The following is a 25,834-nucleotide window of genomic DNA, read 5'->3' as shown; positions in this document are numbered from 1 at the left end:
TCAGAAAATAAACAAAGCAAAAAGCAAAGTGAAGCAAAGAAAAAAAAAAAACATTACACTTCACTTATACTTATTGCTTTAGAGCAGCTGGTAGGTGGGTTCTGGACAGAGCCAGGTTAGTTGATTCCCCCAGTTTCCAGTCTTTATGCTAAGCTAAGCTAACTGGCTGCGGGCAGTAGGTTTTAGATCAAATTATAACAAAATTCATATTTTCATTTGGACAGAAAAATGTTCCTGTTGCTTTATGTTTATGTAAGTGCAGAAATGACAACAGCACTGTCACTGAGGTCAGGGCGTGCTTAGGGCACCACGGCCACCAGGGGGCCCCTAAGAGGAAATGCCCTATATATATGCCCTATATACAATATATGTATATATAAATGCCCCCCTACACACACACACACACACACACACACACACACACACACACACACACACATATATATATATATATATATATATATTTATATAATATATATATACCTTAATATACTATGACTTTTTATGGATTACTATACTAGTTTATAACATATATGAAATGCAACTTAAAACAACATGCTTATAAAGATTCTATATGTTCTATATGATTTTCTTAATAATTTTTTATTAAATTTAATGTATCTTTTATATCTACTTAAATAATGACCATTTAATGGCAGGCTTTGGGATGGATATATAGTCATGTAACATATGTCTAAAATATAAACCTATAATATAAACAGACATACTAAAATACATGTTTCTATTAGCTAGACATATACAATATGTCAATATATGGATTTTGTTTCAATTTTCAATTTTGAATCAAACATATGAGTCTTATCTCTATTTGTCATCTGTCTACCATAGAGCTTCATTAGTGGTTATGCTCTTGGTGAAATACAGGCACTTTTTTCCATTTTGTATTAACTTAAAATCCTTATTCCAATTATCATACAACTTTTACAGTTAATAATGTTTGTTCCTCTAGCAGCACATTTTAAACTCTGTACTCTTTAAATACAATTTCCTGAAAGGGTCCCGGCACCAAATCGTATTGTAAATCAAAGTTTTGACACTTTAATGGTTTGATTTTAAACGAAGTGGGGGAACTGTTCCTTACCACACTGACTCACAGCTCTTTACACTCTGAGGGAGTTTCACTGGATTCTCCTGCAGAAAAACTGAACTCGACATCAGAGGTTTTATTTCAAAATAATTTATTTGCATATACTTGGAATGAAGACAGGTTGATACATCTGTGATGGCACTGGTCAGTTTCCATATAGGAACATTCAGTCTATACAGAAACCACTCTTTCAAACCTGGACAAAATGGATAAATATATTAGTAAATAAATATATTAGTGACATGTCACTATATTGAAATGTTCTATTATATATAAAATACAACACTATTTCATTTCTGTTTTTGTTGTTCTCTTTTTGTACACAAAGTATCCAAAATATACTGATATATCCCTTAAAGTTCTGGAGGGATTTTTACTCTATTAGAAAAGGCAGTTTCAGCTCATTATTCTTGCAAAACATAACAAAACAAACATAAACAACGCAAAGAGAAAGATCTTGAACAGGATGAAATCACATCAGATATTCTGTGGCATCACCAAATGCTATTTTTTTTTTTAATGTGCTGATAGTTTTGGGATTGTTTTTTGAATTAATACTATTAGATTTGTGTTGTTTTTCTTTTTCTTTTTTTTTTAAATATAAAATCTACTGAAGCCAAAGTGCTGCTTGTAATTCAGTCATTTCCATCTCAGAGACTGTTTGGGCAGGAAAAATAGCAGACAAGGAAACTGTGATACTTTAGCTAGAGGACGCTGTGTGAGGTATTACTCTGAGGAACTGCAGGTGAAAAATTCTGCATGATTGTCCAAAATATTGAGTCCAAAATGATTTCCACTTTGATTCTAGCACGTTCCCTCTTGTCAGTGAAGGAAGTTTTAATTCTGAGATTTAAGGACAGGGATAAAGCAGGAAAACAAAAGGCACAACACATGTTAGAAGTTCACTGTGTTCAAGATTTTGTGTCTTTGGTTAGACAGGTAAGAGCTTAGTGTGTCAGGAGCTTCCTGATTTAGGACAGTTTGAAAGAATAAGGCACGTGTGAGGCTTTTAGTAAGTGCTACTGGTTACACTGCAATACCCATGAGCTCTTTGTCTGCTGCTTGTGCTAAGCTAAAGTGTGTCTGCAGTCTGACTGCAAAGAAAAATCCTTTCACATTTTCACTGAGCCTTTAAGGGAAAGTCCACGCTAAAACAGAATTCCTCCTCCTCTGATCTGGGAATATTTAAGTCTAGTACATGTGAGCATGAAGATGTCTGCGGTTCAGCCAAATACAAGATCTTTGATGGCGCGGTGAGGTCGACCTTTATCTACACAGTTTAATGGACAGAGGAATTTTGTCGGAGCACAGAGGGAGTACTGGGCAACAAAGAGTTAAACATGGATTCTGTCATTTCAAGTTTTGAGAGATGGTTAAAAATTTAAAAACTACCAGAATGTAAAAAAAAAAAAAAAAAATCAATCTCAATACTGTATTTGATTTCTGATTCAAGGTGGATTTTCCTTCAAGTGCTGTAAGCTCAAAAGCAGGGACTGGCGATGCACATGTACCACGACAAAGGATGTTTTTTTTTTTTTTGTGGGTATCATTACTGTAACTAAGATAAATTCTTCCCATCTTTCCAGTGTTTGATTGTTCCTGAGACTTTTCTCAGACTCTACCCATTGTAGTGTGAAATCATGGGAAAAGCACACCAAGCTTTCTTTAAACTGGTGCTAATGCAAACAGACTCAGCTGATGCTGGGGACTGTGAAGTCTACCTAGCATGGCTTTACTCCAGTTATATTATTATCATTATTATATAGTCATTTTTCTAGAGCTTTAGTTGCTGGGAGACAGCGGGGCGCGGGGGGGGGGGGGGGGGGGGATCCTCTTTGGAGGATAATGGGACATTGTGATGAGATGGGCATTAAAGGAGCAGAGGACGTGGTTGTTATCCTTCTGGTGAGGCCTGTTCACTCTGCACAGATCAGGGGGTTCAACAGCACTGAGGTCAAACATGTGAAGTAACCACTGGCAAGAGAAATGACAAGAACGAGACAATAGCTTGTAATGACGATGACATAATTCAGTCAAAACCGGTTCATTTTGAAAGGTGAAAAAAAAATTACACACTACAAAAAAAAACAACAAAAAAAACAAAACAAAACAGAAAATGATCCAAAAACACAAACAAAAATGTTAAAAACAGCTGCCATTATTGAAATAATGAAAACAAGGCCCATGCACGGCTCAGCAACCTCAGTGAATGCTCATTGTTTGAGGGGCTGAGCATCAACCTTTCTCTCCGTTTAGACAGGTCAGACTGCCAACAGGATCTTTTTGAGTTGAGTTTATGGGAGCTACATGGTTGTGACACACAAACGAAAAAAAAAAAAAAAAATTACTACAGCAGTACCTTTAAAGACCCCCCTGTGTGAGGCATGTTAAGAAATCTGAGCTGAGGTAGGCTGGAGGGTAAAGCTTCCCTCAGCTGAGATGGACTCAGCGAAGGAAGACCACGATCACACGAGTGAAAGTTAAGTACCTCTAAGATAAATCAAGTTCTTTTGTAATATTAAATTGAGCAATGCACAGATGGAGTCTCACTTCATCAGGGCTCAACACCCAAAGCAAGGATCATTCGTTAGTTGTCACTAAGGAGCATGGAGCTTGTGATATCATGTCAGTAATGAATATTCTTCTTTAGAACTGACCAGGAGAAACACAGAAAAACACTTTTTCCCCTTTGTGGTGTCTGAGTCGTTTCCCTAGCAACTCCCTGTCTCTAAACAGTTAAATCATTCCATGTATTTTTGATAATAAATCATCTTTCGCAGAATCTAATCACAATAATTTCACTTTTAATAACAACCCGACCGGCTCGGCTGAAAGCGCTTTTCAGTGTGTGAGCTTCGAATCCTGGCGGCAGCTGGGGAATCGTCCGAACGAAAGGCATTGCTGGTGGAATCATGTGGAAGACATGAGAGCGATCAGCCAATGAGAGGCTTGTCCATTCTGGCTCCTGTGTAGCAGCGTGATAATGGGGATGCAACAAGTTCTCACACACCGGACTCCTCTTCTGATCCTGTGGACACAAGAGCAGCTCAAGTCAGCGAGAGTTTAAAAAAAAAAGAAGAAGAAAGAAAATAAACACGAGCAGACAGGTTTTAAGAAACCCCCAGGTGAGAAAAACTTCTCTGGAAGAGAAAAGAAAGTGATGCAATGAATGTTTATTATTACCACGCCCACGTTCTGCTGCTTCACTAAACCCGAGACCTCTGCTAGACTCACAGGGCTCGCCCGTCATACTGAGCATTTACACTAGTGACTGCAGTGCTGTCACAATCAATAGAAACCAGAATCAACACCTGTTGCTGTTATGAAAGGTAAAGCAGTGAGACACCCACCCTGATTGTGGTGTAATGTTTGGCAGTATAAACAAATGTCTGTGTTGCAGTCAGCAGCAGGCCCGTGGGGGAACCTGCAGGGGGGGCTGTCCATAGGAGTCCCAGGCCCCAGGAGCTGCGGCTCTGAGCGGGCCTGCTGCACCCGTTTCTGCCACACAACATGGGCCCCGGCGCAGCAAGTCCAGTCCTCCATCCCTCCAGAGTCCAGAATGAGGGGCACGGGGAGCAGAGCGGGGTGCAGCTCAGGGGGGGAGCAGCAGAAGCCCGGACCCTGGCCGTAGTGAATGTGGATGCTACGGTCATCCTGCAGATCCAGGCTCTGGTGGAAGCGGACTGAGGGACCATCAAGCACACAGCCACCCACTCGCCCCAGAGGAGCGGGAGGGTGTCCGTGTCCCTGGTGGCAGCAGTGGGGTTGGAGCTGTAAGGGGATTGGGGACATCAGGACAGCAGGTCCCGTAGGGCTGCTGGGGTCGAGGTCCTGACACTCTGTCTGTCCCGGGCTCGGCCGATCTGTTGGGTCCGGCTTTGGGCACAGGCAGGGGCTGTGCTTAGGAGGACACACAGGTGAGTCTTTGTCCGGGACGAGAGCAGCAGGTGCAGCAGCAGCGGCGGCCCCCTGCTCCTCGTCCGAGCCTCTGCTCGGGCCCTGGCTGTGCTCCCCCTCCTCGTAGTGGTGGTGTCTGTGGCGGTGGTAGTGGATGTGGCTGAGCACAGTCTGTGGCTGTTCTTCAGGGCAGCCCGCTTTGTTCACCACAGAGTCCAGAGACCTGGGCCGGGCCTGGGCACCAGCCTCCAGGCTGTTTCTGCGGGGCCCCCGCCCAGGACCTGGCGCGTAATACACAAATGGATCGTAGTCACTACTCAGAGAGCTACGAAAGGTGGACCAGCTGCCATAAACTCCCTGCAGGGATATGTCAGTACAGTTGAGAACTGAGTCACTGGAGGAGCCATGACAGGGCCCGGAGCTGGAGTCACTCGCTGGCCCGTCAGCCAAGTATCCACTGCGTTCTGTGTGGTAGCTGCCGCCGGAGCAGCTGCCCTCGTCCTGCCGGCTGTGGGCTGCTGCTCCACGGGTCTGTGGTGGGACAGTGGCGGTGTGGTGCAGTCTGGAGCAGGATGCACTGCGCTGGGTCGGACAGGACGAGCGATAGTTGTGGCAGGACCGACGAGGGGTGTAGTGGTGTGTGGACGTCCTGCAGTTACCTCCAATCCTGTGGGGCCTTCCGGGACCCTCCGCAGGAAGGCGGTACCCGCAGCCGGAGCCGAGCGGCCTGCTGGTGAGGAAACGCAGTGTTTGGGTGTCCATGGGAGAAGAGCCACTGTAGTGGCCCAGAGAGGGATATGGTCCAGAGGGTCCACGAGGATAGTGGGGCCTCATAGAGAAGGGGATAGCATGCTGAGGGAAGGGGTGGTTGTGTGGGCTGCTGTAAGGCTGAGCGTGCAGGAAGCCTTGGCTTTGTTCTGGACTCTGCTGGAGTCTGTTCCTCTGGGGCTGCCGCTCCGTTCCTGTGGACACAAGCAGCAGTTAGTTTGTTTTGAAAAGTTTCCTGTTGTTGAAAACTAAACTTCAGAGTATTAATGCAGTGGATGGAAACAGATTGCAGTCTACGATTCGACGGTCCTTCTTTAACAAAACTTAACTGGAAATACTCTTGTCCTCACCCATGATGTTGTGCATGCAGAGGGGACAGGTGCGGTGCTGCAGCAGCCAGGGGTCCACACAGTCTTTATGGAACTCATGAGCGCAGGAGATGATCCTCAAATGCTGAGAGCGAATGAGAGACAGAGGGAGATTTAAATAAAAGTGCACGTTTCAATACCTGAATGACTACAGGTATGTTCCCCGCTCTCCCTCCTCCTACCTGCCCGTCCTGGAACTCCTCCAGGCAAATGGCACAGACGGGGCTCGAGTTGGAGCTGCTGGCCGACCCCCAGGCCGCTCGGTGGCGGTGTGAGCCTGAGCAGCCCTGAGAGCTGTAGGTTTTGGTCTCCAGTCGACTAATGGCCCGCATGGTCTGCTGATGGACAGAGTCCTGCACGCACAAGAAGGGAAGGGTTAGAAAAAGCTTTGAAAGGCCTCCAGCTGAGCAGTGGATCCAAATCAGTGACAACCTGCAAGCTTTACACTCCTACCGGTGTCGCTGCTTTCACTCACCCAGGTTCTGTTGGACTTGCACTTGTAGCGGAAAGCGAAGATTAAGACGATGGTCAGAATAGCCAGGACGATGGTGAGCAGGATCCCCACGTCATAATGTGGCTGACAAGAGGAAAAGAAAATGGAAGGAGAGCGAATATTTATAATCATCTTACAGTCACCACTTCACTATATTTGAAAGTTTAGCAGTTACAAGAAAATCCTCAGAGGAAGCCACATGAAAGTCTGAAACACAGCAGCATTACCACTCTGCAAGAATGACTTGGTTGTTTTAAATCTCCACAAATCTACTAAATGTCCTTCAGTGTTCAAGCCCGCGAACCCGTGGATATCAACATCCACGCCTATCTCCTGACCTCTCCCCTCTATGCCTGATGGTCCATTTGCATCCTAACTCTCAGCTCACAATAAAGCCTGTGTATTTCACACAAAAACAACATTAAACACAGACTCTCGAGTGGCCTCTCTGCTAACATGACATGAAATTTACCCACTGAACACAACTTCATTTCTGTTCTGCTCTTTCCCAGAGAAGTTTCTTCTTCTTCTTCCAGCCAGTAAAGGGAAAGTCACAGCGCATGAGAGCTCATGATAGATGTGTGTATGTGTGTGTGTGTGTGTGTGCGCGCTCCTGTGCTCACCCATCTAGACTGCTCCACCATGATTTCAATACGAACTTTGGCCTCCTCATTCTTGTTGACCAAACCCATCAGCTCCTCGGCGTCCTCAGCCTTCACCAGCACGACGGGAAGGGGGAGGGAGTCTGTCTCTCGCAGCTGGGTCGCAACCGAAGCACGAGGAGAAAGACACCACAGTTGTTCATCTTCATCTAACACATTCATTAACTGATCATGGTGTCGTTTTGTGTCTTTATCTGGGGCTGCTCACTCACCTCAGCTGCAGCGTTGGCATCATCACTGACATCAAAGATAACAGCCTGAGCTCCTTTATCCAGCGCCATGCGAGCCTGAGGGAGACGACACAGGAGGAGGGGGGGGGGGGGGGGGTTAGGGCTCTTTAACTTCATCTGCATAATGGACACCCAAGTAACAGGAAACATCACTCCGTCAGAGGTCAGTTATAACAGTGGACAGCTGATGAAAGTTCGTCAGTGTCTTAAACCATCACTAGGTGGCAGTCACGCCACGAGCCTCGGGCCTCCTCACACAGATCTGAAAGTGCAGCTCCTCCTGCCACTTTTCCACCTGACTCTGGAAGCCAGACACACTGACGGACTACAAAAGTGTGTTAGCAATGAAGGCCACGGCACAAGTCTGCTGCCTTTCTCTAATATTGGAGAGAGCGGCCGAGTGAAAGAGTTGCATTATCTGACCGAGGGAAAAGAAAAAAGGGGGAAATGGTGAATGAGAGAAAACGGGTGGGGCGTCAGACCGACATGCAAATAAGGGGCATGTATTCAAACAAGGTTCTGAAAATGTCCCGCAGCTCCCAATCTATGTCACAGTGTGATCTTCAAGCTGAATTGTTAAGAAGGGATATTCTAAACAGACGTGGTGGCACATGAGAGAAGGATACACAGCAGAGACTGTAACCTACGTACTGTCAGGCAGCAGCTGGACACGGGCAGCAAAGCACCATTAGCTTCCTTTAATATGATCAACTTAGACATGTTGTCATTTCTACAAGCTGCAGTGTGTGTGTGTGTGTGTGTGTGTGTGTGTGTGTGTGTGTGTGTGTGTGTGTTTGTTCCTGTGTGTTTCTGCTGCAACTGACCACCTCCTCCCCGACAGGAGCTGGGTTGACCTGACTGTGTCTTGTGTAAGAGGCCTTTTTTCCGTGTTTAGGCGTCTCTGCGAATGTTGTTTGTGTTATCGAAAGCCCAGAAATGCTTTCGCCGGCATCACCAGAAGACAGCGAGAAAAACAAATAGGAGCCTTTTCATCAATATCTCATCACATGCTTTCAAGCGTCTGGCATCTGCCAACACTTAACGAGGAGGAGACACAAGTTTAAACACCTAATCACCCGGGTCAAACACAACACTAAACAGTGATTCCAAGCCTAGTGGTTGCAGCCCAGGGCAGGAAGGTGTGTGTGCACTCACACACACACACACACACGAGAAGTTCAGGTAAAAGCTTCACTCAGTTGATCCATTACGCGGGTTAATGAGAAACCTCTTCTGCGGAGCGGTGGCACTGAACTGGGATCATTCTTTAACACTTCAAAAAGAGAGAGTCAATGTCTGACAGGGAAGAAACACACACTTTCCTTTGTATACAGAAGCTTCATGCATGTGCCGTCAGTGAGTGTGCTGACAGTATGTGTGTGTGTGCGTCTGTAACAGTGTCCCATATTGGCGGTCAGCGGGAGGTCAACTACAAAATGATCGTATCCCCTCTGATCTGGCTTCCAGCTCTCGTGCAGCAGCTTTTTTCTCTGTTTCATCAGAACAGTAATTGTAGTACATGCATAGGCCTAAATGGGGTGTGGTCCTATGGGAGAGAGAAAAAAAAATCTGGATCTTTGACATGTGGGAATTTGCTTTACCTGGGGTTCAAAAGTTCTCTACGCAGCACTGTGCCCATACGTCCTCTAATCGTGGTAATAAATGAAGGAAAGCCTGCTCTTGTGGTCCAACACACACACACACACACACACACACACACACACACACACACACACACACACACACATGCACGCACACAACCAGGAGTTTCAAATAGCCTCCTACAGTTGAGACTAACAACGGCCAGTTCAAGAATATACCATACTATATTTCTCAGATGACTGCTGCTGTGGTCTTATTATATCACAGTATTAGTAGTAGTGGCACCACAGTGTGGTCACCGAGACGTACGCCTCCACTGAGCCACAGACCTGGACGAGGCCTGAGAGATCTCATTACATGATTAACAGGAGATATATTTAACCTTTAATGCTGCAATGAAAAGCGCAGGTCTGACACTAACAAGACACTTAAAGTCCCGCCAGCTAAAGTGTTTCAACATCTCCAGGTTTGTTTCGGTCGGAACTGAAACAGACAGGCCTGTGGTTAAGTAAACACCCATCCTTGTGAGGTGCAACTCCACACATGTGATTAAACAACAATTTGGCATTTGAGTAAAAGCGACTGCAGCGTCGGAAATGACTGTGGTTAACAGAGTTATACAGTGACGACGTCATCGCTGAAAAACTAACAAACAACGCGCACGCCACAACAGTCTGCTGCTCCTTTTAACACCGACGGGCTCCTCGGGGAGGGTGTGGACGAGCGTGGGTGAAGTTTGGTGCTGTGTTTTGTGAAACAGCGGTTTTTACTGCAGATGGTGAGAGGATGCAGCAGGTCGCCGAGAGAGACGTCTGCAAGAGCGAGCTGTCACCAACGTAAACACACACCTGAGGGCACAGATCCGGAGAGAGGCACCGTGAGGTCACACATGCACGTATGCAGGTAATCATTCATCACACAGACACACACAGTCCCCACGGTGACATGTCGAGATGTGACACCTCCAGAAAGAAACACTCACTGTGTCTGAGTTCAGTGTGGAGCTGAGACTGTTTTGCACTTGGTAGAAAGATACAAATGTACATGCCATAAATACATACATGTACAACAATCAAACTGCAATTTTTCACTGCTATTGCCAATAACATTGAAGTGAGAAGTTTTTCCAAAGTATTTAACACTTATTTTTTGACTTTCCTCAAGCTGTCACTCCAGTTTGTCATTTGCTTTACTTTTCGGCTTCTCCTTCCTTCGTGTGTTGCGTTCAGGAACAGTACACATCGACAGCTTGGATCAACTTCAAAGTGTATGCACAGCCTAGCTCAATTGTTAAAAATACCTTCAGTATAAGTTTTCTTTATGTTCCAGATTGATAACGTGATGTACGCTGTAATAATAGAAGAAGACTATGGCGGGCCATAATCTGAAGGATTACTATTTAGACTTAATTTTGAAAAACTTAACTTTGTTACTTTTCAGCATGAGCAAAACCTGCTTCACTGAAACCAAACTAAACTCCATCCACTGATGAAGGCCATGAGTATACTCTGTAAAAACCAAGTAAGTGGTTCTAAGTAAGTTAGTTTTTTTTCTCTGTAAGCTGTCCTCTCTGACGACACTCTGGTTAGTTGGTGGAAAACATATTCTGCTAGTTTTCACCTGTAGTGTCTCATGGTTCAACAAACAAACCCATCTGCCATCAGAACAATTTGAAAGACGCGACAGTCACACAGAAAATGTAAAGATCTTAGACACAGTGTCTACAAGTTGTAACAGCTACTGCAGTTGACAGAAGAATCCGTGCGCTCCACCTTACTACCAGCAGCACATACTGTAGCTATCTACAGTATCAACCGTAGCTCATCTTGCGTAAACTCCAGTAACTCCAGCCACTGATCTGCCCTCTGCAGCAGTGGGTGGCCTGCTTGGGGCCAGCCAGCGCTGTTTGTTTACATCCCTGGTGAAGTGCGGTGTGTGAGCCAGGCCTGGCATCACAGCATGTTCCCGAATGGGAAGACGCGAACTATGCCGCTGTGATGTCTCTATTTCACATAAGGGATAGGCCAAAGTTTTTTCCGTCACCTGACAAGATGGCTTCGCCTGTTAACGTCTCAGTGTTTGTCGTGGGATTAATGTGGTGCGGATGGCGGAGCCAGGCCAGCGGGACGACTGCCTTCATCTGCAGCCATGTTCCAGCGTAATGGAGAGAAACAGGACAGGCCAATATTGAGAATATCACACACACACATTCAGAGAGAAACATCTGCTACATTAGTTGAACATCTTTGATTACAGAACTATATTCAGAGTGACCCAGTAGCTTCATAACCTTTGACCTTTGACAGTATATTTTATGTGTTAAGTCCTGCACTTAAAGGGGCGGTGAGATCTTTAACCTGCAGCAGTGACCGCAGCGCAACAATTCAATCGTTCATTCTCATTCTGAGCCGTCAACATTTTTCATTTATGACAAAAATACTCATCCAACTTGTTCCAGAAGTGGCTGGATTTCAGTTTAAAACAAGACAGGAAGTTACAAGGAGGTGACAGTATGTAACTTCTGCTGCTACAGGTCTCTCAATCAAAACCATAACAAAAGACGGCGCTTGGTGACATTGTGAAGCAGCATGGGATTATGGGAGTTGTTGTCCTTATCACCATTGCTTTCAGCTTCTCCCTGTTTTCTGCCCAATTTTGAGCTTCTGGCAGGAAACCACATGCACACAGAGGATACGACGCCATTGACAGGCGACCAGAAGAAACGGAGCGTTACCATGATTCAAATCACGTATTTCTTTAACTGGAACCGGACAAAATACATTTCTTTCACTCTGATGACTTTCACTCAGAGATTTTTAACAGTGCAAACAGCAAGAAAGAGATTTCAGTCTCAACTGAAGCTAATTAGCGAGCATGTTTGTTTTTCCTTTATATCTTTATAATCTTTATACAGCTAATTGCATGCCACCACACTGTGACAGAAACCTTTCCTTGGGTTTGATAACCCCTGTTCCACTCAGTCTGACTTTGTAGTACTTGTGGGGGCCCGGCTGGTCTGTTTTCCCAGCGTGACTTTCCACATCATTCAGTGCATGAGTCAATTATAGAATGGAATAATATGTGTGGGAATAAGGAGTGAGAGTGAAAGAGGTATAGAAAAAAAGAGCAGGACGGGGAGGGAGCGAGCGCGCTGTGGTGCTGCTGCATTAAAGCGTCTAATGACAGAGTACAGAGCTCTGGGCCTACAGGTCTGAGGCCGAGACTCTGCTCTGTCATTTCTCCTGACCGGCCCGGCACACTGGAACCATTACTGAGGCACTGGGACACGCCGCATGGCTAAATGAGGAGCAGACGGGGGGTGGGGGCTGGTGACGATGATTTTGTGGGGGGGGGGGGGCATAACACACATATCAGTTTGGAGATTTGCCCACTGGACAGTTTACTTGTAAGACTGAGGGGTGTAGATATCAGAATCAGCTGTTGGCTTACTTCATGTAAAGTCTTCAGTGTTCACTATAAATAACTTTACCTTCAAAGTGACAATATGACATGCAAACTGTTTTAAAGCTAATTATTAAACAAGACTAAGAGTTTACCGCCACGCCAGCAGCTTTGATGCTTTCAACCAGGTCAAATCTAAATTTTGACCCGATGACGGCGACAGATGGAAAGTTAAGACATCACCAAAGTTATTATAATTCATTCAATATTGATGAGATATTGTGGTCTGGACCAAAGTGGTGGAACCACCAACTGACCAATTTACAGACCAACATAGCTATATTTATTTTATTTCATTTGACTTTTTCATCCACCTGAGTCTATTTCTCCTGCTGAAAGCTCCTTTCTCCAGTGTCGTCTGCGGTTTCTTTTAAATATTAAATTATATTAACATTCACTGCTCAGCACGGACGTCCAACATTTTGGACCTGATTCAAAAAGGACTTGTAGGAGACCGACCAGTACTTGATGAACAAACAGCTGATAAGGGCATCCATATAATAATAGTGTAAAAATGTAATACATCTGAAGTTATAGAGACTAATTCTAAAAACACTTTGTTTATTTTCTAGTTTATAGTTTGTAGACCTCCTGCACAGTAAAATATTCTAGTTAACCCGGCGACAGACAAACAGCTGATCAGTGTAATTTCTTCTGTGGCTGATACGTTCACATCCACTCAAACACACTGAGGCACAGACCTGAGAGTCAGACTCGTGGCAGTAAAATGGAACCATCTCCTGATTTGAGTGAGTTTGAGCTGGACCTGGACGGACTCGAGTCGGGTCTCAGGTCTGACCTGAGGATCTGTGACCCGTGAAGACCTACTCATCTATCTTGTATTTGCCCAATGTAAAAGATAAACAGGACTACAGTGTATTTATGTACAGATGCAAATTATGAATGTAAATGCCTTACATATAAATAACGTACAGTATATACAAATAAACAGCCAATAAACTAAAACATTAACTTATTTATATATTAGTATAGTAGAACTGTAGTGTACTAGAACTGACGACTGTGGACACATGGATGATTTGAAGTCACATGTCAAAGTAATATTATATATAACAAACAGTATATTTAATATTATATATTTCTTTCAATTGTCATAATTAATATTTAGACAATATTTAGACAGTTCTTTGACTAATTGGCAAAGAACATACTGAGCAATAAAGTTTAAATCCTCCCACTGACGATATTCCCTTTACTCTTATATGTTTTCTAGCCAAGCACACACATATAAATGTTGAAATATTTTGGTAAATTACATAAAAAATAACCAAAAGTACAAGGCCTTGCTTTAAATATTGTTTCCCTATCTTTGAAGCTGTGTATTTAAGTCTAATTGTGTGTGAATAATTGCTGTATGTGTGTGTGTGTGCTGTGTGATTGCCGGGTGCCGGGTCGCCACCGGCTGAGCGGCAGTTAAGTTGGTTGGAGGAGGGAAGGGTGTGGCCCTGCTGGGTATCCATTACTCACAGGGGTACTTTGATGTGGGGCCGCTGGAGGGGGGGTGGTGGCAAGTACTGAATGAAGAGGAGGGGAGGCAGAGGAGGGGAAGCAAGTCAGGGCAGGTGAGCAGATTCTACGCTCTCAGGAAAAGTATTGAGCCCGAGGGGGTGGGACTGAATCACACACACTCCTCCTCCTCCTCCCTCTACCTCCCATTCATCCTGGCACACACACACACACACACACACACGCACACACACACGCACACACACACACACACATACACACACGCACACACACACACACATACACACACGCAAACACAGATACACACACACACACACACTCACACACACACACACACACATACGCACACACACACACACACCACACACACACACACGCACACACACATACACACACACACACACACACACACACACACACACACACACACTCACACACACACACACACATACGCACACACACACACACGCACACACACATACACACACACACACACACACACACACACACACACACATACACACACACACACACACACACACACACACTAAATCCAGAACCTGGGCTTGGCCACCTTTCTCGTGCAGAGGAGAGAGACATACTGGAAAAAAGTTATGAACCTGATCTGCCTGTCTGGAGGTAAGAGAGGTCACTTCGAGAACTCACAGTAATGAAGTTCACTCCTCCCTCCTCTCTCTTTCTCTCTGCACTTCCCTTGTCTCTCGCCCCCTCTCCTTAGCAGGCGCTGGCTGCACTGTGACACACATTTGAAATGCAAAGCACAAGTTGACAGAGAAAGACCAACGCCATCTGATACACTATCGTTCGCTAAACACATCCTCGAAACATCAAAGGGCCGGGCAGCGAGTGCCTGCAGCCGGGGGGCAGATGAGACGGATGTGGCCGCCAGTGACAGTGGTGATGATGGAGCAGTGAGGCCCGACTCCATCACACACACACGCCAACATGTGACCTTACATATCGCTGTTTAAACCCAGCGAGGCCAGGGCCCGGGCGCCGGGAGTGTTAACAGCAGGTAAACATGTCAAGAAGAAGAAAGAATTAAAAAGAGGGTTTTAAAATCTCACCAGCAGCCGTCATCAGCTGTGCCGCTGCTCAAAGGAACAGTTCAACATTTTGGGAAATATGCTTATTCGCTAATGCCCGTATGCAATAGAATGGTTAGCTTAGCTTAGCTTAGCACAAAGACTAAAAGCAGGGGGAATCTGCTAGCTTGGGTCTGTTGAAAGGTAAAAGAAAAAACATCCGTAGTTTAATCTTCATATTCAGCGTAAAGATGTGAAAGTGGTATCGATCTTCTCATCTAACATGAGGCAAGAGAGCAAGGATTTCCCATAATGTAAAACTATTCTTTTTAACTCAGCTGCACCAGAGTGTTTTTACCAAACCAACCAGCTAGAGAGCAACCTCAGTTATCCAGGCTATCCGTGCAGATTCAAAATCAGGAAAGAAATAATGAAAAACATGCATGTGCATCGATGTCTGCCACAGTGTTGGAAATATTCAACAGAATTTTATACTTGGGGGTTTAATAGTCTATCATACATGTTATGATGTTAATAATCATTACATTACATACTGTCGGGCTGTAACTCATTTAATTAGTTAATTTACTTAGTTAAGTGTACAGAATATAAGAAAGAGCTCACAGTGACATCTCAGTGGTGAAATCAGTCATTTCCCTGTTAACAAAGTGTGAACTTCAACAAACTGAACTTCTGTTTGATTGTTTTATGAAATGTCTTTTTTTTGCATCAGACAGTTACAAACTCATCTTCTGCCATATAAACACAAATGTGTAAAGCCTATGTTTAAAAATGCATCTTGATTTTACCACAACCACAGTCCCGGCTTCTCCAGAAAGGATACAGTTCAAAACTATGACAGTGAATAGAAAGATATTCTTGACATTGTCGATCCAACAATGTATTACCGACACTGACTCTCGCCACACTGAACCATCACTATAATTAACTAAAGCTGTGTAAGCATATGAAATAGTTCTAAAATTAATTACAGTGGTAATTATCACGACATACTTTAATTATGGCAGTACCTGACTTTAATAGGTATAATTAAGTAAACCGCCTGGATAGACGGCAGCGGGAGAAATGTAAAGAGGGAGAGTTAGATCCCTGGATGTACGTGCTCCTCTGATCTCATTGGGAACGCAAACATACCGAACCCCACCTCTAACGCTCTCTTCTCACGTCTGCAAACATCTGGAGAGGGCCTTTGTAAAACCTCAGCTGTGAAAGTTGCCACATGAGAAACTGTCCGATCCCACAGAGGAGCCACTATCTCTTTATTGTTTGTATTGCACTCAATCAAGAGATTCAGGTAGGAATAATACTCCTTTGAGTGGGAAAAGACACCCCCTTTTTTATAGGCCTGGTATCGGTATGTTGATACATTCCTGCAGTACTGATGAAGGAGGGAAAGTGTCCTGAATTATTTCTCTCAGTTTGTGGCTGGCAGAGGATTTTTTCTCTCACCAACGGGCGGCAACACAGAGACTCAGGGGAAGCCAATTAGAGGGCCTTTCCCGGCCTTTTAAGAGGCAGATAATGTTCTTGTTTTCATAAAGCATCCTGTTATTTAATCAGGCCTGTAAGTGAGAGCCTGACACCCCTCCTATAGTGTACAGCAGCCTCCCCCCTCTCCCTCCCCCTCTCCCTCCCTCCTTCCTATCATTCCTGGCCTGAGCCCTCCATCTCATTCAACAGCTCTTGTAAGCCTCCAGGAATTCATTCTTGGAACAGGCCGTGCAGTAAGCCGTGTCTTTCTGCAGAGCAAACACACACACACACACACACACACACACACACACACACACACCCACCCACACCCACACACACACACAACCAGCCCAGTGACAACTGAAGACACAATGCCTGTAAATGAGGGAAATCTAGACACATATGAAGTTTAAAAGACTTGTTTGATTTCAAATAACAAGAATACAATACACTTCCTCATGTGACGCTGCTACCGCTGCACAACCACTATAAATCAATGCACATGACATTTCACTTAAGTCAGTGTGATGTTTGTTTATGGAAATAAGACTAAACACATCTTTGACATTTATGTTAGATATTTACATGCAGAGATTTTACTGGTTCACACCCAAAGGTGTCTACACTGTTAAATATAGGCACAGACATTTTTATTTTCCTAATTCAAATGATTGAGGAAGCAACAGAAAGGCTTGTAAATCATTCATTCATTCATGGTAGAGGAAGACGTTTTCACAGCTTTTACACAGTGTAGAAATATAAATACTGTTACTAGTAAACTTACATAGTGTGAAGAGTGGTCTACAGTATATTCCTCTATAAACGTAATAAAATAGCATCAAACTCAAGTTCAGTGCAAGTAACTCAAAAGTTTACATTACAGTAGTTAACACTTAAAAATCGCTCTATGCTAAATGCTAACGCCAGCATGCTCACATTGTCACACAGACAATGCTGACATGCTAATGTTGCAGAAATGTTTACCATTATACCATGTTAGCATGCTAACATGTGCTAATTAGTACTTAACACAAAGTACAGCTGATGCCGATGTGTCCAATCCATTCAGTCCAAACCACAAATGTCAGCCTCAAGGTGGCGCTAGAGGAACAGCCAGAGGATCACCAAATGTCAATAGGATTCCTCCCAGGAGGAACATGAAAGCCCGAAACAAAATTTCATAGAATTTCAATGTATTGCAATTGCAATGCATGTTGAAATATTTCGATCAACTGACCATCATTCCTACAGCTACAGCTTAAAAATGTGTTACAAAACTGGTTCCTGCTAGTTGTAGAGTTCGTGCTATATGATTAAGTACCGGAGTGCACCTATGATGCCTATGACACCTATGACCATGTGTGCACACACAGCTGTGTTGTGGCTCGTTTTTGATCTCATTTTTTATGTAACCACTGTTCCAATAGAGGCAAGTTGACACACATTAGTCAACTATAACTGACCACATGATCAGACGTTAGACTTCATTATGAACAGTTACTGTGTTGCTTAAAGGCTACTAGTGTTGAGCCATAATAAGCACCCCTGCTGTGAAAAGCACCCCCCGTCTACATTTGGTGTTATTTTATCTTCAAACTCTTAAAAACGCACATGAATTTCCAAATGCGAAGTATTCAAAATGCAAATACTATTTATACTATACTCTATTTTTTCACCTGGGTAAAAAAGAGTGGCAGAGCATCGTCCCAGTGCGCTCTGACAGAATCGTGTTCCATCTATGTCTGTGAAGTGAGTCCTGGACCACACATCATCTCATGTGCACCCCAGATGACAGGCACACAGAGGCCTAGACAGACTGATACAGCAGGGTCACTAAAAACTTTTTTGAGGGCCCATCAGTCCACTGATGCAGCAGCCCACCGGGATTCGCTCCTGATGGCCAGCCTGACTGTGAAGGGTGTTGTTTGGACCTGGGTAGTGCACACCTGCAGTATGCTGGTGGTCGGAGTGAAGATCAGTGGGGCTTTAAAAATCTATATAACTAATGTTTGCTAGTTAAATCTATTCTTCTCTCTCTTCTCTTTCTTCTTCTTTTCTTTCTCTCTCTCCCCTCTCACTTCAGCCGGGTGTAGCCATGTGTTTCCACGATATCCATCATTTCAAATTAAAAGCCTCCTACAGAGTAGTGTAACTGTGACTTCATGACATTGCACCAGCAGCAATATATTTTACAGTGGTGGTCTGCTGCTGCTGCAAAATATATATAATAGAAACACTGGATTTAATATCTGATGTTCACACAACCAAAAAGAGGTTAGTGGGTAAGTCAGTGCATGTACACCTGTATAGCTTGGGGCCAGAGCTTGACTTTACATGGCCTCTAAAACACTATTCTTATAAAATGTGGGTCAGTATGTATCTAAAAACAAATATCATAAAATCTCAAATTAACTATGCTGGATAGCTGTTGAGCATTTACCCCATGCAAATCTAAAGCATGGGGTAAACGCCTAAGCAAGTCTAAATAGTCTCATTGTATCCTAGTGAATTACATACTGTAGAGGCACACTGTCTGCCCTGTGAATCTGTTTTGTCAAACCCCTGTTAAAAGCCAGAGAGGGGGCACTTGGCACAAATCTACCTGAGTCAGAGTTAAACAGGTTCACACCGCAGAGGAAAAACAAGAACCCACTCCCTCCGCCTGCAGTGGCGGACTCACAAGACCTGTTTGCTGGTTTGCTTTAAACTCTGGGAGATGCTTAGTGCTCTCTTGCTTGCCTGGGGAAGTAGTTATTGGTAACACAAACCTGTCTACTTTCCACTTCACTTTCAGCAGCGTGCCCTTGCCCAAGCCTGAGGCGAGCCAGAAAAAAAAAAGGAGTCGGTAAAAGAGACAGAGACGAAGAGAGAAAGAAAGAGAAGGGTAAGACAGGGAGAAAGTGAGACAGTGTAGGGTGAAGGGACAGGGGGAAATGTCTTCTTTTATGGGAATGTTTCACTTAATCTCATAAAGGCAGCGTGAAAACCTCCATCTGTTTGCAGAGCAGTTCAAAAGAGACTCCACATGCCTCCGCTTGCTGCTATATAAAAACAACATTCTAATGCAGATCTTAAAGAGGGCCAGCGGCTCAGCCTGCACAATGAAACTGGGATGAGCCAGATGAAGCGATGGAGGATGGGAGGGTGGAAAGAGAATTAGGTAGGTAAACAGAGGGGAATGTGCGCAGCGGAGAGAGACTGGCGACGACAAAAAGGGAGGAGAAAGACGTGAAAGAGTTAAATCAAAGCAACAAATTTTCCTGTCAACAGTCCTGTTTCTGAACTGCCAGACCTGACCTTGAAGCGGCAGACAGACAGGACCGGTATGGGTCGCCCTCTGGCCTCGCCTGCCACTCCTCTGAATCAACCCATTCACCTCTCCACCTCTCTGACTCTCTCCTGCCTTCTGTTCCCTTCTCTTCTCCCTCTTCATGTTTCACCATGAGGCTTACCATTCGCCTTTGTCATTAATAGAGGAATGTCCTGGCGAGAACGGCATCTTGTGTTTTATTGTGGCTCTGAGCACAGATTCAAGGGCAGCACCTTCACATTCAGGGTCTGCGAGGACAAAACTCTCCTTCGCAGTAAAACCTTCGAAAGTAGGTGCACGAATCATGAATCTGCTGGCTGAGGAAATGAAAAACAATCCAACAGATTAGTGATAAATAATCTGCACAAAGGTGCATGAGACTGCAGTGCGATGCCTCTGCAGTCAGGTTTTCCTGCACACTGGTGCCTCTGCACACCTCCAGGCCTCCTCTCCCCACAGCCAGGGCAAGACCAGGCCCGATCCCATCTGCAGAGCTATTCTGACGAGCCACCCCTCTAAGATTCTCTCCAGGGTTCAAACTGTTGGAAGATCAAAGGACTAATACAGCAGTAATAATAAGTTACTGCCCTATGAACGCCTCATTCATCAGGGAGAGGCAGTGATATAGTACTGTTGTAACTGCAGGGCCATTAAGCACTCATCATATGATCCTATTTGCCATCCCCGCGTGGAAAAACATCTCCACACTCCACCTCATTGGCACGGCTGCAACCACACCATCTCCCCCACCTGTCCTGCAGCCAGCTCAAGGTGTCTCCCAGCCCTGTGGGATGGCGGTATTTTAATAACAGAAATTTGGCACAGAGTCGTATCATCTGGGCTCTGTCTCTCTTTATGAACATGACACGGCATTCTATTTTTAGGTTTGCATCTCTCTCCAATCGTCTGCGCCGAGCGCTGACAACAGTCTGATGAAACCCTGACCTCCGCACGCTCCCTTTGAAGTGACAAGAGAGAGATGTGCCGCCCTAATATGAATGCCTTGAGATGCATTCTTGAATACCAGGAGCAGCTCTGCGAGAGGGTGGCGTGCTCGCCCTCAGGGAGCACATAACCAGCTTAGCGTGCATAGACGCTCACATGTGCAAATGCACAATGTGTATGAATGTTTGTATGTGTGCAAAACCACAAATACACTATTGCTTTTGAGAGAAGATATTTTTTCTCTTCTGGCTTCATCAGAGAACAAGTGTGTCCAACAGCCGAGATAATGTGCAAGTTAGCTCATTTCAAGGTCATTTGCATGACAGTACACTGTGAATCATTTCACACCGGTTCAACGTTTAAAACAAAGTGGGTTAACTGAACGAAAGTTGAATAATCAGCACAAAGCTGTCTCCTGAAAATGAGAAAACTACCGAGTTCAATTCAGTGAATTTGATATAACAAATTCAATAAACTTAAAGCAGTTCAGCAACTGAATCAACGGCTGTTCTGCGACAGTGACAAATGATACCGCCAGATTTACTTTGCTCAGTTTTAAGAGTAAACATGTGAAGTTTACTAAGATTGGGAATGAATTTTTACACTAACCTTCATCACACTTTTATTATTAAATAAAATAGATAATGAAAACTTCTCTTAGCATTTATTAAAGACACACGGCGAGTTTCCGTCACGTACCATCATCTCCAGGTGAGGCGCTGGAGAGGGAGAGGGGAGGCAAAGATACTGCGTGATTGGAAAGAGACAGGTGTGTGCAAAACAACAGGGATTTAATAATTTGGCCCATTTACAAGCACAGAGTCAACAGGTGGATGGTACTTTAAAAACCTTAGCATCTGATTGTAGCAATTAACGTCAAAATTCATTATCTAAACTATCAAAATCTAAAATATCTAAACGCATAAATAGTATGTGATGGGCCTATTTTAAGATTCATTATGACTTACACTTTACATCAATATAATTATCTCAGATCTCCATCAAAAATCAAATTAGAAATCATTAAAAAAGATGCTCATTATGCCCAGAACTTGCCTGACAAACATCAATGAAATCCGGTGACAACTGTCTGATCATCCATGAGTTTGATGCAAACATGAACTGATAGCTCATTCAGCAGAGTTTTAATGGTGATAGTTTGCACAAATGTAAACAAACAAAGCTATAGCAAACTGGACGTAAGACAATAATAATAGGATAATAGGCATATTTTTAAATAAATATAGAATTATTATTTAAAAGAATAATAACTTTCAAACTGTCAGATGAGATTAAAGCAGTAAATTTACTCATTCTTTCATTCATCATAGTTATAAGTTATCATTATATTCCAACAGCTTCTACACTGGAGAGACACTTCCCACTGAGCGGCATCTCACTGTTTGTGTATTAAAGGTTTGTGGTGATGCTGTTGCTGAACTCAAACAGGAATGCAGAATCAGAGGCGACGGTGTTTGCTCACCATGCTAACAGTAACCATGCAGAGTCAGTACACAGCCAATGTGTCATCGCAGTGAGGAGAGAGAAAAAGGGAAGAACAGAAAAGTGAGAAAGGGGAGCAACAAGCTGCTAATCACCAGTCGCTAGGAAAAGACAGCCAGCATCTGAAAACATCACCTCTCAAAGCAAACAACACATCTTCCAGATTTTCTGTACGTGTGCGGAGGACAGTTCGCTGTGCCATCAGCTCAGAGTCAATGTTTAGCTTAGCAACGCTGGCGAGAAACTGACGAGACATGGGGATGAGAACTGCGGCCACAGCTGGGGCGTGTTATCCTGAAAATATCCTCAAGGAGTAACACGCACATACACGCACACACACACACACACACACACACACACACACACACACACACACACACAGGCACACACACCTTTAGGGAGAATTTTATTTAAGTTGACAGGATGAGTGGAGAGTGTGAAGCAGAGAAGCAGACCCTCTGCAAATCACTCACACCTCATTGGTGGAGTGATGACAGCGCTGAACTGAGCTGAACGACAACAACGCTGCAGGTCAAGGTGACATCTGTTTAGCCGCGACGTGCGGGCCTTCCTCGTCTCCGAGGTTTGAGTCTCACTGTGTTGTGATCGTCTCAACTTGAAGACCCGCAGTTAAAATGCTCCTTGTCACCTGCAGGTGGAAATGTCTATGATTGATTAGGGATAAACCAACTGATATGCTTGCTCGCTTATACTTGTGTTTGCAGCTGCCTTGGGCGGCAAATGTTGGTTTGAAAATGGAGGAATGCAGTGGTAAGATGCACCTTTTCTCCAAAATCTGATCTGTGGTAAAATAATTTCTCTTCAATATATCTTCTCAACTCATGGCTCCAAAGGTCAAAAATATCTCAACAAGCAGCCCAACCCACCTTTCTACCCTCCAGCGAGAAAGTAACCACACTGTCCTTTTGTATCTCACCTGCTCACCTGAGCAGACCTCACACAGGTCACCAAAACCACTGCTCCAAAAAACAGACATGACAATGAAATGAGTGACGACAAAAAGAGCAATGCACATTCCCACCGAGGAGGGAGACCTGAAGTATTCATGTAATTGTTGAGCAGCTCACAAAATCTCAAAGTCTTTGCACAGAGCATGCAACGTTGAAAAGTAAACCACTGTACAGGAGTTACTGCCCCGCCCCATGTCTACGGACCAGCTGGTGACCTCGGCAGCAGCCTCTGATAACGGGGCACACCTGACATCAACAACACAGAGCAGTATGAATACAGCGACTATCTGCACCTAATGAGCACAAAATCCTCCTGAAACTGTGTACAAGGCCTCCCACACACGCTGAGGTGAACAAGCAGCAACCCACGGTGTGTTTCTGTGGCTGGAATGTGAATAACATTCCTGTTGCTCAGGACTCTTCCTTGTCCAAAATATTCTTTGGACCGAATCCCATGGGAATGGACTCTCCTGCTCGTGTGACGACAACAGAAAACTTATCACGCTGTTTTCCTGTCCATGGAATTCTAACACAGCAGATACTTCATGCGCATCAATGACAACTGGCTGCTGATTTTCACTCTCAAACTTTGTTCCAGATTCCCCCATTTGTCTTACTGTGGGATACAGTCGCTCATCACAACAGTATTTTACTCTGATACCGTGCCTGAGCACATGTCTGCACTTCCCTTGACTTATTCTTGATGAATTCCACAAACAACAGGGCTGACGGACCAAAACGACAGTGTTTTTGGTTGGAAATGAGGAGTGGATAAAAACAGAGTCAACCTCTAAGTGTAAGTTCATCTCTTGAAGAGTGGAAAATATATCATTCAAATGAACTCAAACTTTAACCTTTTAATTTCTGCTTTTTGTTTATGATGCACTGGCTCTCTCCTCACCCTGACACAGTTTTCACTCTTACAATGAAGAACAAAGATGATGACTCCAAAGGCTCCAGCTGTGCTAGCAGCTCTGAGAGGCAACATTAGCATGCTATGCTCGCAAGGACAATGCTAACATGCTGATGTTTAGTAGGTATAATGTTTGCGACTACTTTAGCTTAGTGTGTTAGCATGCTGACATTTGCAAATGAGAACTAAACACAAAGTGCAGCTGACATATACACAAAGCCTGACTGACGCAGGAAGCAGTCGTATCACTGTGTGTAGTGGTGTGTATGTTGTGCTAAATTATGAGCAGGGTATTGTAAATCTGTGGATTTAGCAAAGATCATTCATTTGAAATCACTTTTTGCTGATATATGTGTGATATATATGTGAGTGAGGGCACTGCAATTTTAATTTAAGGCATTATTTTTGTTATTTAAAGAAGCTGAGAAAGGCTATACTCCTTATCTTGAGATAAAAGAGCTTTGTTTTCTCAAGATAAAAAGATTATTATCCTGTTATTTCGAGATTATGGGATAATCAATCCTGACAATGGGATAAGTAGTTATTTTAATTTGAAGTAATTTCAAATACCACAGTTCTTTTGATTTTGAGGTGATTATTGGCCACAGCATGTTTTGTGTCACAAGATTATTATTGATTGTTAACACATTGAATAATCAACATAGTCTCCTACTACCACAACCTTCGTACTAGTGTGTGGATAAATGTAGAAAACAATGCAGCAGCAACTCTGTCACAGCCGATGTTTGCCAGGAGCGTGGTGGGCGTTACGATCCTGCTCGTGTAGGACGCTGGATAAAGGGAACAGCCTGACAAAGGTGCCCATTGTTTGGCTTTATTAAAAACCCTGAGTGTGGCTTCTCTTTAAATACCTGCATCATCAGGAAAATACCTCTACAGTTAGAACACCGTCTGTCTCAAAGACAAAATAAATACGAGTCCTTGGAGATAGGCTAATCAAACTACAAATTACATCATGGGTACAGTAGGAGCCTTAATGAGTGTACTGACTGAAAAGAAGGCAGTCATTAGGCTGCCGGAGTCAAGGCTAAGTACTTCCTACTGAGTTATCTCCACATTGATATGGTGAGTTAAGGCAGCACCTAACTTTAGCAGCAGAGGAAATGGGAGGGAGAAGACTGTGTCGTCAGGGTCAAACAGGCACAAACAGAGGAACGTGGTTAGTTAGTCTTGTCTTTTCTAAAGAGAGAAGGAATGACGCAGGGCTAAAAGGAGGACATGTCTGAGAGGCGCAGAAAAACAGAGTCTGCAGCTAAAAGCAGGAAAAATATTTGGGACACTTGTCAGTGCTTGATATAAAGGGAGGCATGAAAAATTTAAGCCCAAAGCTACTTCTTCATCGCTTTTGAAGCAGTTGCATTCAAGATGAAATGATCAAAGCAGTGTAAACCTATCTGACAAAGAGCATAAAGAATATGACCCTCAGGATAACAGGAAGAAAGGGCTTGTACCTTTCGCTCAGAGGACTGAGAAACACATTCTGAAATGTCCCCACGTGGTTTTCAAACTTTTTATGCAGTGATTTATGGCTCATCTCATATTGGAAACAGTAA

At 44.0% G+C, this 25,834-nt stretch overlaps 1 protein-coding gene across 2 annotated transcripts in view; it reads right to left on the bottom strand.

Moving 5' to 3' along the window:
• LOC130182663 (E3 ubiquitin-protein ligase RNF43) overlaps positions 1–25,834 on the bottom strand; it is an 81,467-nt gene continuing 55,633 nt past the window's right edge. The window contains exons 3-9 of one of the 2 annotated variants that reach the window (XM_056397747.1): positions 7,509–7,583; positions 7,258–7,392; positions 6,617–6,718; positions 6,324–6,494; positions 6,103–6,226; positions 4,459–5,967; positions 1–4,136 (exon numbers count right to left, since the gene is read on the bottom strand). In XM_056397747.1, the coding sequence (XP_056253722.1) occupies positions 4,111–4,136; positions 4,459–5,967; positions 6,103–6,226; positions 6,324–6,494; positions 6,617–6,718; positions 7,258–7,392; positions 7,509–7,583 (2,142 nt within the window). In that variant the 3' untranslated portion in view covers positions 1–4,110. The remainder of the gene's footprint in view (positions 4,137–4,458; positions 5,968–6,102; positions 6,227–6,323; positions 6,495–6,616; positions 6,719–7,257; positions 7,393–7,508; positions 7,584–25,834) is intronic. The other variant, XM_056397748.1, reaches the window with a different exon arrangement.

Source organism: Seriola aureovittata, chromosome 15 (assembly GCF_021018895.1).
Source record: "Seriola aureovittata isolate HTS-2021-v1 ecotype China chromosome 15, ASM2101889v1, whole genome shotgun sequence".
Classification (NCBI taxonomy): domain Eukaryota; kingdom Metazoa; phylum Chordata; class Actinopteri; order Carangiformes; family Carangidae; genus Seriola; species Seriola aureovittata.
Note: the sequence above shows the minus strand (reverse complement) of the source record. Positions and strands in the feature narration are given on the sequence as shown.